At 43.5% G+C, this 15,000-nt stretch overlaps 1 protein-coding gene across 1 annotated transcript in view; it reads left to right on the forward strand.

Moving 5' to 3' along the window:
• LOC113811562 (paired box protein Pax-6-like) overlaps positions 1–13,115 on the forward strand; it is a gene marked incomplete in the record, with an annotated part of 104,675 nt that extends 91,560 nt beyond the window's left edge. Inside the window, 5 exon segments of the mRNA XM_070144808.1 lie at positions 6,806–6,952; positions 9,728–9,810; positions 11,103–11,281; positions 11,671–11,975; positions 12,320–13,115. Coding sequence (XP_070000909.1) covers positions 6,806–6,952; positions 9,728–9,810; positions 11,103–11,281; positions 11,671–11,975; positions 12,320–12,408 — 803 coding nt within the window.
• Between the last annotated feature and the right edge of the window lie 1,885 nt (positions 13,116–15,000).

The raw sequence follows: 15,000 nt of genomic DNA on the forward strand, positions 1-15,000 counted from the left end.
CCCGATGCCTCGAATGAATGCGAATTTTCTCTCCATATTCATAAATTCTCTCGTTTACCATCGGGTCGATTGGGGGGCCGTGCCTTAAAGTCTCTATAAAGCGAGGAGGCACAAAGACCCGGGGGGGGAAGGGGAGAGGGTAGGGAGGGGGAGGGGAAGGGGTTGAGGGGAGCGGGTAGGGAGGGGAGGAAGGAGAGGAAGAGGGGAAGGGGGTTAGGGGGCAGGGGCGAAGAGAGGAGAAGAGGAAAGGTAAGAGGTGAGAGAAGGAAGGAAGTTGTGAGGCTACCCTCCTGTGCTCCTCTTCCTCCTTCTTCTTCTTCTTGCTTCTTCCTCTCGGCCGACGCTCGAGGGCCGCCCACCCCGCCTACCCTCTTTCACCTTCCCACCCACCCGCGCGCCCTCCCTTTCTCCCTCTCCCCCCCCCCCCCCTCGTCGCAAGGGCAGCGCACTTTCACACACACGCGAATCGCAATAAGAAAACGCCTTCTCGAACCTGCATTACACGCCTCACGTCCTCTTGATGTAAGTTTCAAAAGCGTTACTCTCCGCTCCCCCCCTCCTCCTCCTCCCCCCAACAACCCTTCCCCTCCAAAAAGTAAAAAGAAAGAAAAGAAAAGAAAGAAGAGAGAGAAAAAAAAGAAGAAAAGAAGAAGGGACGCCATCTTCACTAATACTCATGATAGTAGTTGAGGAGAGTAGTGGAGTCGGAAGCTGGAGAGTATGACTGTTGACAGATGACAAAGGAGAGCTCGAGGGACACAGGGAGCCCCGAGGAGCCTCTTTCGAAGGAGTCTTAGGGAGTCGAGGCCTCTTGGAGTGCAGCCAGGAGGAGCCCGGCGAAGAACACCAGCCTCGCGTAACGAAAAACGCCCGAAAAAAAGATGAAAAGAAGTGAACGCAATCACAAATTGACGTAAACGCACCTTTAGAATGAAACCCTCGATGTAAACGAAATAGATTTTCCTTGAAGTTTAGACTGTGGTGACATTTCGTTCTCTTACAACTAGAAGGACCTCGAAGGCGGACATTGAGACTGCACCAAGCTCTAGAAGTCAGCTTGTAGTCAGCCTGTAAGCTAGAGGGATTGCCGAAGGGAAATCCCCGGAAGAACTGCTAGAAAAGATTGCACTGAAGGCATCTGGAATCACTTCCTTGGGAGTGTCTTCGAAGCGATTTTCAAGGAAGGTGCAAGACGCTTAAGTGATTCACGGCGAAGTTGATACAGTTCTGGTCGACGAAGACCTCCTCTTCCTGAAGAAATATAAAGTTGGGGTATAATAGGTGTGAAAAATGAGGAAATGTTCTTCTAATGGACATTTCGATCACCGTTATAGAGCGACAATAAAACAGGCGCCAGTCTATTTTGGCTCTTGCGATCGCTATGCCTAAAGCTTAGTTTTCATCTTCGTAATATCATCTAAAAGGCTATTGTTCACGGTCGCACCATCCTCGCCATTACGAACCCTCGTCTTAAAGGTCAATTTTCATTTACGGCGGAGGGAAGAAGTCACTAAATTACCAGTATTAAAGTCAAACTCAGGTCTCCTCTATTACCAGATTAGAAAAAAACGCTGAGGGGTTAATTTTAGTGCCCCCTCCCTCGCTAGGACCCCTTCCCGTTTTCTTCCTCGCCATCTTTGTCCATCGACCGAGACCTCTTTGACTTCCATCCCTCTTTTTTTCCATTTTCTTTTCATCTTCCTGTATGTGACTCTCTCTCTCTCTCTCTTTTATTTTCTTCTCTCTCTCTCTCTCTCTCTCTCTCTCACTCTCTCTCTCTCTCTCTCTCTCTCTCTCTCTCTCTCTCTCTCTCTCTCTCTCTCTCTCTCTCTCTCTCTCTCTCTCTCTCTCTCTCTCTCTCTCTCTCTCTCTCTCTCTCTCTCTCTCTCTCTCTCTCTCTCTCTCCCTCTCTCTCTCTCTATCTCTCTCTCCTTCTCTCTCTTTTATTTTCCTGTTTTTTTTCTCCTTCCATTCACTCGCAATCAATATTTTTTTTTCTCTTTTTGGAGAATTGTTTTATTCGCCGTTTCGCTTTGTCTCCCTATGATCAATTATCAATATTTTCCATGAGAGTGACCTAGAAGACTTTTCGCCTCTCACCCCCTTCCAATCTTAGCAAAGTGATTTTTTTCTATAAATTAATTGCCAAACTAATAAACTCCACAGCTATTAAATTACCTTTTCCGTGTTTTTTTTATACTTTTTTTTTGTTAAGTAGGAGTTTAGTACTAAAATTGCGGAGGAGCTAAAAGAAAATAATAATAATAAATATGAAAAATAAAAAATCAATATTTTTCACTCTCTGCGTTTCCAAGTTATTTTGTTTCTGGAGACAATGTTACTCATTTCTTGGAAAAAGAGGAAGAAAAAAGGATAGAGGGAGATGAGAGGATAGAAGAAGGAAGAGCATTAAGGATTGCAGGAGAAATAGATCAAGCGATGATGGTGATGATGATAATGGTGGTGAGAAGGTGATGATAATGAGGAAGTTGCTGATGAAAATGATGGCAATAATGAAGCTGATTATAATGATGATGGAAATGATAATAATAGTATAGTGATAATGATAATAATTATAATAATAATGATATATATAGTAATAATGATTTTTCTTATCATTCGAAAACTCACCACCACTATCATCACCAAAACAATGATCTCATCACCACCTCACCCTCATCGCCACCACCACCACCCTCATCACCATCACCACCGCCACTCTCACCCTTATCACCCTTACCATCTCCCTCACCCTCGTCACCATCACCACTACCACCACCCTCACCACCTCCCTCACCTTCCTTCCCACCACCCTCTCCCTCAACACCACTCTCATCATCCCCACCACACTCACCCTCATTACCACCACCATCACCACCACCCTCACCCTCACCTTCCTCCCCACCAATCTTACCCTCATCACCCTCACCACCCTCACCCTCACCTTCATCCCAACCACTTTTACCCTCACCACCACCACCTCCCTCACCACCCTCACCCTCACCCTCACCACCACCTCCCTCACCACCCTCACCCTCACCCTCATCACCCTCACCACCACTCGGAAGCATCCTTATCTGGCCGTCAATGCACGCCGTCTTTGTACGAACTCAGCGATTACTGAGTCACGTGAGGGGAGAGGGGGAGGGGGGGAGGGTGTGAGAGGGGAGAGGGGGAACCTGAGGGGAAAGGCGGGGGAGAGGGGAGAGAGAAGAGGGATGATAATAGAAAGGGGGAACGGAGGGAAGAGGGAAGAAGGGTGGGGGAGGGATAGGGAGTGAGAGGGGAGAGAGGGGAAGGGAGGGGAGAGGAAGAAGGGTGGGGGAGGGATAGGGAGTGAGAGGAGAGAGAGGGGAAGGGAGGGGAGAGGGAAGAAGGGGTAAGCGAGGAAAGGGGAGAGGGAGGGGAGAGGGAGGGGATAAGAGAAGAAAGACGGAAGGGAGGGGAGAGAAAGGGATGAGGGGAGACGGTGTAATAAAAGAAAGGGAATGATAAAGGAGAGAGAGGTGAGAGGAAAGAGAGGTGAGAGGGAAAAGGAGGGATGAGAAGGAAGAAGGAAGAGGGGATAAGAGAGAGAGGGAAGTGGAGCGAGAGGGAAAGAAGGAAAGGAAAAGGAGAAACTGAGAGATGAAAAGGGAATGAGAGGGGAGAGGAGGAAGGGGAGATAGGATGAGGAGCAAAAAGAGAAACAAAAGGTGGAAGGAGAAAACCGATAAATAAAAAGGAGAGAGACAAGAAAGTGAGGGGAGTAAGAAAGAGGGGGAAAGGGAGATGCGAAAATAGGGCGGAGTGCATACAGGGAGAAAAGAAAAGAAAGAAAAGTGAAATAGGGGGAGATATAAAAAAAAAGGAAAAAAGAAAGGAGTAAGCAGAAAGAGAGACACGAAAAGAGGGGAATAATAAAGAAAAGAGAGAAAAGCAAAAAAAGAAGACGTCGAAAGGATAGTTAAGAAAAAGCGGAGAAAGAGGGGGGGAGAAGAGGGAGATAAGTGAGAAGGAAAAAGAACTTATTAGCACCTTTTTCTTCACCATTTCCCCCTTCTTCTAACTCTATTTCCGCCCATCTTTCTTTATGGTTTTCTGGGGATATGAAGACTCTTGTGTATCTTGCGCCTTGTGTGTATGTGTCTGTAACATACAAGGTGTGTACGTACCTTTATATCTATCGACGTGAATATTATACATATATACATACATACATACATACATATATATATATATATATATATATATATATATATATATATATATATATATATATATATATATATATATATATATATATATATATATATGTGCACACTGTATTATGCGTTTCTCTGTCTCTTCTCTCTCGATTTCTCTCCTCCTCTTCTCGCTTCCTCTTTCCTCCTATGCTACTTCCCTCCCTCCCCATCTCTTTCTTATTCTTTCTCTTCCTCTCTCTCTCTCTCTCTCTCTCTCTCTCTCTCTCTCTCTCTCTCTCTCTCTCTCTCTCTCTATCTATCTATCTTTCTCTCTCTCTCTCCCTCTCTCTTTCTCTCATTCACTTGGATTCTAATATATATTTTCCATTCCCTTTAACATCCATTGCTTCCTTGCTTCCCCTCTGCTCACTTTTTTTCTTCGGCCTCTCCCCTCTTCTACCGTCTTGGCATATTTCCCCATTCTTATCTGCTGCATTTCGGTCTTCCCCTGTTCGTTTTTTCTTTTCAATTTCTCGTACGATGGGATATCATAAACTTTGACTGGAAACTCTGATCTCTCCCTCTCTCTCTCGTTCTCCCCCCTCTCTCTTTCTATCTCTCACACAGGCACACTCTCGTTCTCTCGCTGTATATCTCTGTCTCTCTCTCTCTCTCTCTCACGCACACCCACACGCACACTCTCGTTTTCTCTCTCTCTGTCTCTCTCTCTTGTTCTCACTCTCGCACCCCCCCCTCTCTTTCTCACATACGCTCTCGCTCTCTTTCTCTCTCTCTCTCTCTCTCTGTTCGTCTCGCTTTCATTCTGTTTGTCTGCTTCAGTTTCATCTGTCTGTCTGTCTCGCTTTCACTCACTCTCTTTCTCTAAACTTGTTTACGTTTGACATTTTCCCAAATCTTGATTTCTTTACCCCCAACCAATCCCATTCTCTCTTTTCTTTTTCCCATCTCATTTTCCTCCCCTTTCCCCTTCTCTCATCTGCCATTCTCTCTCTTCCAGAGCCTATCCTCCCCTTCCCCTCCCTCCCTCAGTTCCCTCTTCCCCCTCCTCCTCCCCTCCACACACACGCACACACACACCCCGACTTATCAGTGGCTTCTGCCTGACTGGCCACGTGGGGAATATGTACGCCTTATCTCCATATGAGGGATGCCATTTGCTATTTAACCGCGGTGTTTTATGCCTGTATTTCCATTTCCGTTTACGATTCATTTGCATACTCGCTGGATGTCCAAAGGAGAGAAAGAAAGTCTGAATCGATGTGATGGATTGGTGCTAAGTCGCGTAGATTATTAGGGGGCTCAAAGGCGTATAAAAAGGGAGAAATATGTGGGGAGGGAAATGATTGTTGGCAACGCAGCGGCTCCCCGTCATAATAAACTGTGAATGGAAAGCAAAGGGGGATCGAGTTTACTTCCTTAATACTCTCCTTTGTCATTCTCGGGCCGCTCCTGAATTGCCAGCTTTATGGCATGCGAGTCCCCGGGGAAGTGACCAATGGCAACCTGGATTTTGAAACGTTTACCTCCATTTCATCGATTCTCATTGGTCGAAAGACGCCGACCGCTGAGGGAACCGTTATGAATGCAAGCCGGAGGTAACTCTGTGTTATATTTCCTTCGCCAAAGAGCATAAATACCACCATAAGGTTAACTCAGGGGGCGGATTCGCGAAATTTTTCAGTCAGCGGGGGATAAAATTTCCCCCCAGAGGACAGAGAGCAATCGGCTGCAGGAAAGCCAGAAGGATGTGTTTGGCGAAGATGGCGGACGAATGGCGGGAAAATTTTGGTCCGGTTAAATATGGCTTTCAAAAGTGAGGATATTTTCTTGGGGGTCGTTTGTGTCGTCTGATTTACGATGTTTATGAAACTAGATAATGGAATTTTAACAGAAAAAAAGAAATATCTATATGAAAGTAAAAGACAGGATATTTCTTGGCTATACTGAATATATATACGTTAATTCTTTCTATCATGGGTACGTTTAGATTGACATTATGCGGAATGAAATGCTAAATAAATACAAAAAGGAAAATGAACATATAAACATTTGAAAAATATATTCCTTCACATGCAAGAGAGAAAACATCTTTCGAAAAATATAAGAAAATGAAATTCCACTTCATATCAAGTCACATTTTTTGTACCGAAATTCATCCGTCTTCAAGGGTTATCAGCATCTATAAATTGTGGCGAATTATCATTATTATGATCCTGCTAAAATGTATATATGTATTGATATTATCCTTATCACTATTACCATCATCATCATCATCATCATCATCACCATTATAAATATTATTATTTTTGTTATTATTATTGTCATTATTAACATTATTATTATAACTGCTAGCAGTAGTAATAATAATGATAATATCGTCATCATTCTCACTATACTTATTATATATATATTGATCCTTGTTACCATTATTATGATTATCATCATTACAATCATCATCCTAATTAGCAGTTACAACAACAACAATACCACCATCCCAACCATCTCACAACCGACACAGCCCAACCACCACTAACAGCAACAACTATTAACAATCCTAACAACTTTCAACCATTATAGCCCCCGCCCCCTAACCACCCCCTTTACCCCTTCTCCCACAGGCGACGGCGGGGAACTGAGCGAAGACAGCAACGCAGGAAGTAGTGAGAATAGCAATAGCGAAGATCAGGCAAGATTACATCTCAAGAGGAAGCTGCAGAGAAACAGAACTTCCTTCACCAACGACCAGATCGACAGTTTGGAAAAAGGTGGGAGGGAGAGTGTGTTGTGGGAGAGAGAGTGTGTTGTGGGAGAGAGGGTGTTGTGGGAGGGAGAGTGTTGTGGGAGGGAGAGTGTTGTGGGAGGGAGGGTGTGTTATGAGAGGGAGGGTGTGTTGTGGGAGAGAGAGTGTGTTGTGGGACGGAGAGTGTATTGTGGGAGGGAGAGTATGTTGTGGGGGAGAGGATATGTTGTGGGAGAGAGTATGTTGTGGGAGAGAGAGTGTGTTGTGTTAGAGAGAGTGTGTTGTGTTAGAGAGAGTATGCTGGGAGAGGGAGAGTATGTTGTGGGAGAGAGAGTGTGTTGTGGGAGAGAGAGTGTGTTGTGTTAGAGAGTGTGTTGTGGGACGGAGTGTGTATTGTGGGAGGGAGAGTATGTTGTGGGAGAGAGGGTGTGTTGTGTTAGAGAGAGTGTGTTGTGGGACGGAGAGTGTATTGTGGGAGGGAATGTTGTGGAAGAGAGAGTGTTGTGGGAGGGAGAGTATGTTGTGGGAGAGAGAGTATGTTGTGGGAGGGAGAGTATGCTGTGGGAGAGAGAGTATGTAGTGGGAGAGAGAGTATGTTGTGGGGGAGAGGATATGTTGTGGGAGAGAGCATGTCGTAAGCGCGTAGGAGAGCGGGGTGTGTTTGTCAGAAAAAAAAAGTGCTGTGAAATCTTTGCTCGGGTACGTGGGTGGAAAGTGCGTGTGCGAGGTCGTATGTGGATGAGATGAAATGTCATTGTGAATGTGTCATGTGTGGATGCGTGTATGTCCCTTGTGTGTCATGTGTGTGTGTGTGTGTGTATGTGGGCGTGTGTTTGTATGTATCGTTTGTTTACTGTTATTTGAGTTTGGATGTATATATATATATATATATATATATATATATATATATATATATATATATATATATATATATATATATATATATATATATATATATATATATATATATATATTAGATGTATATCTTTCCTCCTTCCTCTCTTTCGTTTCCCTTCACTCTACCTCTCCTTCTCCTCCTACCTTATCCTTCTACTTCATCTCTCTCTATTTTCCCTTTCCCCTCTTTTCCTATCCTCCCCTTTCTTCTTCCCCTTCCTCTGTCGCTTTTCATCCCTCTTTCATCATCTCCTGAACCCTTTTCTTTTTTATGTATCTCCTTCTATCCTTTATCCTTCATTCAACACTCTTTTTTATTCATCCTTATCCTCTATCCCTCCCTCTCCCCCCCCCCCACCTCCCCTTTCCTCACCATCCAACCTCCCTCCTCCCCTGTCCTCACCTCCCCCCCCATCCCTAGCTTCCCCACGCTCCACTTCCCCATCAGTTCCGCCAAGTAACCTTCTCCCTTCATCTCTTTTCCCCACCTCCCCTCCCCTTTCCTAGCCTTTCCCCTACCTTCTTACTAGTTCCGCCAACCCTCCCCCACCCTTTTCTCCATCCCCCACCCCTGCGCCCCCACAGCAGTTCCGCCAACCCCCCACCCAATCTCTTCTCCCCACCTCCCCCCTTCCCTAGCCTCCCTCCCCCCCCCCCTCCACGCCCTCACAACAGTTCCGCCAAGTAACCTCCCCCCCTAATCTCCTCCCCCTCTCTTCTCCACCCCCCCCCCCCAATCTCTTCTCCCCCCCCCCCATCTTCTCCACACACCCCACCCCTACCCCTACCCTAACTTCCCCCCTACGACCCCACAACAGTTCCGCCAAGTAACCCCCCTCCCAATCTCCTCCCCCCCCCCCATTTTCTCCACCCCTACCCCTTCCCTAGCCTCTCCCCTCCCCCTCCACGCCCCCACAAGAGTTCCGCCAAGTAACCCCCCCCCCCAATCTCCTCCCCCTTCTTCTCAACCCCCCGACCCCCACCCCTACCCTAACGCCCCCCCCTCCACGCCCCCACAACAGTTCCGCAAAGTAACCCACCCCCCTAAGCTCCTCCCCCTTCTTCTCAACCCCCCGACCCCCACCCCCCTTCCCTAGCCTCTCCCCTCCCCCTCCACGCCCCCACAACAGTTCCGCCAAGTAACCGCCCCCAATCTCCTCCCCCCCCCCATTTTCTCCACCCCCACCCCTTCCCTAGCCTCTCCCCCTCCCCCTCCACGCCCCCACAACAGTTCCGCCAAGTAACCCCCCCCCCAGTCTCCTCCCCCTTCTTCTCAACCCCCCGACCCCCACCCCTACCCTAGCCTCCCCCCCCCTCCACGCCCCCACAACAGTTCCGCCAAGAAACCGCCCCCCAATCTCCTCCCCCCCCATTTTCTCCACCCCCACCCCCCTTCCCTAGCCTCTCCCCTCCCCCTCCACGCCCCCACAAGAGTTCCGCCAAGTAACCCCCCCCAATCTCCTCTCCCCCCATTTTCTCCACCCCCACCCCTACCCTAACGCCCCCCCCCCTCCACGCCCCCACAACAGTTCCGCCAAGTAACCCCATCTCCTCCCCCTTCTTCTCCACACACCCCCACCCCCCTTCCCTACCCTAACGCCCCCCCCCTCCACGCCCCCACAACAGTTCCGCCAAGTAACCCCCCCCCCCCAATCTCTTCTCCCCACTTTCCCACCTCCCCCGCATCTTCTCCACAAACATCCACCCCCCTTCCCTACCCTAACGCCCCCCCCCCTCCACGCCCCCACAAGAGATCCGCCAAGTAACCCCCCCCCTCTCTTCTCCCCCCCCCATTTTCTCCACACACCCCCCTTCCCTACCCTAACGCCCCCCCCCCTCCACGCCCCCACAACAGTTCCGCCAAGTAACCCCCCCCCCTTCTCTTCTCCCCCCCCCCCCACAGAGTTCGAGCGCACTCACTACCCGGATGTGTTCGCCCGCGAGAGATTGGCGGCCAAGATCGGTCTCCCAGAAGCTAGGATACAGGTGATGCTTTTTCTTTTTCTTTTCTTTTTTTTTTTTTTTTTTTTTTGAGGTGGGGATATTTTTGGATGTATCTGATTTGTGTTGTATTCTCTTACTTTTTTCTTCTTTTTGTTTATTTGTTTATTTATCTATTTATTTATTTATCTATTTTTAATTTTTGAATTTTCTTTGAGGGTGTGATGGTATGATTTTTTGTATTGTGTTGTTGTTTTTGTAGTTTTTTTTTTGTTGTTGTTGTCGCATTTGTGGAATTTCACTTTTATTTCGTTAATTTTTTTACCCAAATGTTTCATTTTCTATTCTTATATTCAACTTTTTTATATTTTTTGTGTTTTTCTTTCGTAGATTTGTATTTCAAGCTAATTCATTATTTTTGTCTCGTATTGTTACATTCCTGTTATTTATATTATGTCTTTTTCATCACTTGAATAGTCTATTGCTTTTGGCTTATTATTATTTTTCTTCATATTGCTGCACTTTCGTTTTGCTTTTTTTGTTTGTTTTTTGTTTTTCGTCCCTTTTATGTTTTTCTTTTCGTGATATATTGTATTTGGTGCGTTCTTTGCTTTTTATTTGTCTATTTATAGTTTTGTTGCTTCTATCTTTGCTACTGCTTCGTTCATATTTTTATTTCTCGTTTGTTATTACTATTTTCATTTTATCTGTTTGTTTTTGTTACTTTTACTTCCATCTTTACTGTTTATGTTTTGTTTTCTTTTTGTTTCCCTCTCTCCCTTTCATTTTTTCTTATCGCTTTTTATTCCTCTTTATTGTCTTATCGTTATGATTAAAATTTCACTTTTCTTCCTTTTTTATATAATCACTCTTTTTTTCTTAATATTGATTATAATAGATCATATTGATAACAATTGTAATTGTAATTATGATAATAACAATGATGAATCATAACTGTAGCAGTAGTAGTAATGATAATAATAATAATAATAGTATCATCATCATTTTCTTTATACTTATAATCCTTGTTACCATCATTATGATTATTATTATTACAATCAGCATCATAATTAGCAGTTACAACAACAACAATATCACCATCCCAATAATCTTACAGGTAACAACTCCCAAACACCACATATATATATATATATATATATATATATACATATATATATGTATGTATAAATACATATATTATATATATATATATATATGTATGTATATATACATATATATATATATATATATATATATATATATATATATATATATATATATATATATATATGATTCTAGAGCCAGAACACCCGATTTTCAAAACCCGTTTGTCTCAGGTTTGGTTCAGTAACCGACGGGCAAAATGGCGGAGGGAAGAGAAGTTGCGGAACCAAAGACGAGCAGCTGAGGGAGTCGCGCCGTCCTCGCCCACCAGGATCGTCAACAACTCGTTCACGCCCACGCCCATGTATACACCGCTGCCTCCGCCGCCCATGTCCGTGGCCGATACGTATGGGTGAGTGTTGGTTTCGAAGTTGTTGGGGTGTGTGTGTCTGCGGGTGTGTGGATGAATGAGATTTGGATGGATGTGTATTTTGTTTGCAGGTGTGTGTAAATGTACACGCACGGGCACAGGCACAGACACACACACACACACACACACACACACACACACACACACACACACACACACACACACACACACACACACACACACAGAGAGAGAGAGAGAGAGAGAGAGAGAGAGAGAGAGACAGACAGACAGACAGACAGACAGAGACAAAGAAACAAATACACACACACACCCTCCACATACATACACATATACGATGAAAGTCGATGAAAGAACGCCTATTTTTAACATTTTTCGTTATTTGTTCCTAACGACGCCCTTCCCGCCCACAGCTCCATGACGGGGCCCGGGGGCGGCTTCGGCATGGCCTCGAGCGTGGGCGTCGCAGCCACCAGCCCCAACTGCCTCGGCTCGCAGCAACCGCCCACGGGCGTACACGCGGGGACGGGCGCGGGACTCACAAGAGAACAGGCACACGCCCACAACCCTTACATGAGCCGCCCATACGACCCTCTCTATTCGCACGCCCGCGCTTCGCCCACCTGCCCGCCCATGCTCTACCACCACGCCTCCCACCACCACCACCAATCCCACGCCCACGAGTACAATACGCCAACACCACCCAACTCCCAAGCTGGTAAGTGTCGTAGTGTTTTTATTCCTTGTTTCTTTATCCGCTGTTTATCGCTATTTTCTTCCTCGTCTGTTTCTCTTCACTTACTTGTCCTTTTGCTTGAATTATTTTGAAAAAGTGAATAATTAATCATGATTAGAATAAGGATAATAATAGGTGTTAATATTAATGATAATAAGAATAATGATACTCATGACTGTTAATAATGATAATGATAACTGTTATTATTAAGAATAAGATCACCCTCAATAACACCCTCATCATCATTCCGTTGTAGTTATCGTCTTCTTTTTCTCTCTCTCTCCTCATTCTTGCATTTTCTAACGTTTATTCTCCTATTCCTCCAGGTCTCCTTTCTCCCGGCGTGTCCGTTCCCCTCGCCGTGCCAGGCCAGAACCACGACATGAGTGCGCAGTATTGGACGAGGCTACAGTAACTACGCAACTACGCACACACACGTCCATAGAGGGGAAATAACGTTCGTGTGGATAAAGGTCCGTGTGGGTATGCGGCCCGTGTGGGTATGCGTACTTGTGGGTATGCGTACTTGTGGGTATGCGCCCGTGTGGGTATGCGGCCCGTGTGGGTATGCGCCCGTGTGGGTATGCGGCCCGTGTGGGTATGCGCCCGTGTGGGTACAAGTCCTTGGATATACATGGATATACAGGTCCTTCCCTGAGAGAAAGAGATATAGACGCCGACATATCCACACAACCCTTGTATAATGAGAAGCGCACGCAGTAAGCATAAAAAGTAGACAGCAGAACTCAGCAGCACCACGAGAGGGTCACCTTGGGCAGTGCCTGTGTACTCCATATTACGAACCCCTTATCAAAAACACGGCTTGCATTAACCTCACGAGAGCAAGAAGGGTGGCACTGACCCCCCCCACCCCCCCACTGTTCTTTTGGCACTGGAGAACAAGGCTGTTTGTTGTTTGAATCCAACTTTGAATATTTCTTTTATATATACACACACACCTTCCCGTGGTTTGGCACCCTGGGAGAACCCGCTGCCGCTGCGACCTTTGGTGATCATATTTTCTTTCTTTTTATAGTATATTGTTATTGGTTGTGACTTCATCCAAAGTCGAGTTGGAGGTTTGAGATGATGACTTAACCCACCCACATTCCAAATCAAGAATTAGAGTTTATATATATATATATATATATATATATATATATATATATATATATATATATATATATGTATGTATGTATGTATGTATGTATGTATATATATATACATATATATACATATGTATATGTATATATATACATATATATACATATATATATGCATATATATACATGTGTGTATGTATATATATATATGTAAATACATGTATAAATATACATGTATACATGTATATATATATATATATATATATATATATATATATATATATATATATATATGTATGTATGTATGTATATATATATATATATGTATATGTATGTATGTATATATATATATATATATATATATATATATATATATATATGTATATATATATATATATATATATATATATATATATATATATATATATATATATATATATATATATATATGTATATATATATATATATATATGTATATATATATGCATATATATGTATGTATGTGTACCTTTGTATGTATGTATAAATATGTGTGAAATTCCTTATTATGATGCTGCAGTGCAAAGCCTTTGAATACATATTAATATCGGGGAAACAGAAAAAAAAGTGAATTATATATAAATATATTTTTAGATTCATGACTTGTAATGCATTTCGGTGAATGACTCCTAGTCTAAAGATTCTTATATAAAATCGCTTTCGTCATTTTTATCTCTAAAGTGGAAGAAAAGTTTGATTTTTTTTTTCTTAAGTCTGCCCAACTAACCCGGAGAAAACGAGTCGCGTACAGCCCTTAGAGAAAAGAAAACGTATTTATAGATATATGAAAGAATAAATGAATAAATTAATATGTATAATATTTAACATACAGGGGCTAATATGTTATAAATACCAGTCATATCTCAGACGGCAATAGTCTATAGCAAAGTTTATACGGATTGTAAACTTTCGCAAATAGAAAAATATATATCTAAGACTGACTATTGTAATAACATAAGTTTGGTTGTCAATTAGGAAAGACTTGACATGAATGAAAAGAATGTTTTGTCGGTCATACAAACACACACACCCACAAATACCGAAAAACACATACACACAATAACCCAAACACACACACACACACACACACACACACACACACACACACACACACACACACACACACACACACACACACACACACACACACACACACACAATAACCCAAACACACACATGCACAAATAATTACCCAATTACACACACGCACACACACAATAACCCAAACACACACACACACACACGCACATACAATTACCCAAACACACTTACACACGCACACAATAACCCAAAAACACATACACACATACACACACGATTACCCAAACACACACACACACACACGACATAAAATTACCCAAACACACTTACACACGCACACAATAACCCAAAAACACACACACACACGATTACCCAAACACACACACACAATAACCCAAACACACACACACATATACAGTTACACACGTATGAAAATAAAAATTAAAACTGCGGCAGACAAAGGCATCAGGGTATATAATAGGAATCAAAGCGTGATTTTCTATACAGAACTTGCACGAGGCATTCTGGTTGTAAATACTAGTGAAATAATATGCTGTAAAAATGGGTTTAAGAAATGATGGATAATCAGGTACTTGTTCATTTGTTCTTGTGTGTACATTTGACTTAGGCTTAAGTGATGTTTGTGAATTTTAACTCCTATTTTTTTTTTGTTTTTTGTTTTTTTAAATAGTCAGGTGGTTTTTATTTAAGTGATGGGATCATGTACTTTTTTTTGTTATTATCATTATTACTTTTGTCAATATTATCTCTTTTATTATATTTCTTCCCACGTGCGTGAATCATTTATGGCAACCTTGTAATAC

This window comes from Penaeus vannamei, chromosome 32 (assembly GCF_042767895.1).
Source record: "Penaeus vannamei isolate JL-2024 chromosome 32, ASM4276789v1, whole genome shotgun sequence".
NCBI lineage: Eukaryota > Metazoa > Arthropoda > Malacostraca > Decapoda > Penaeidae > Penaeus > Penaeus vannamei.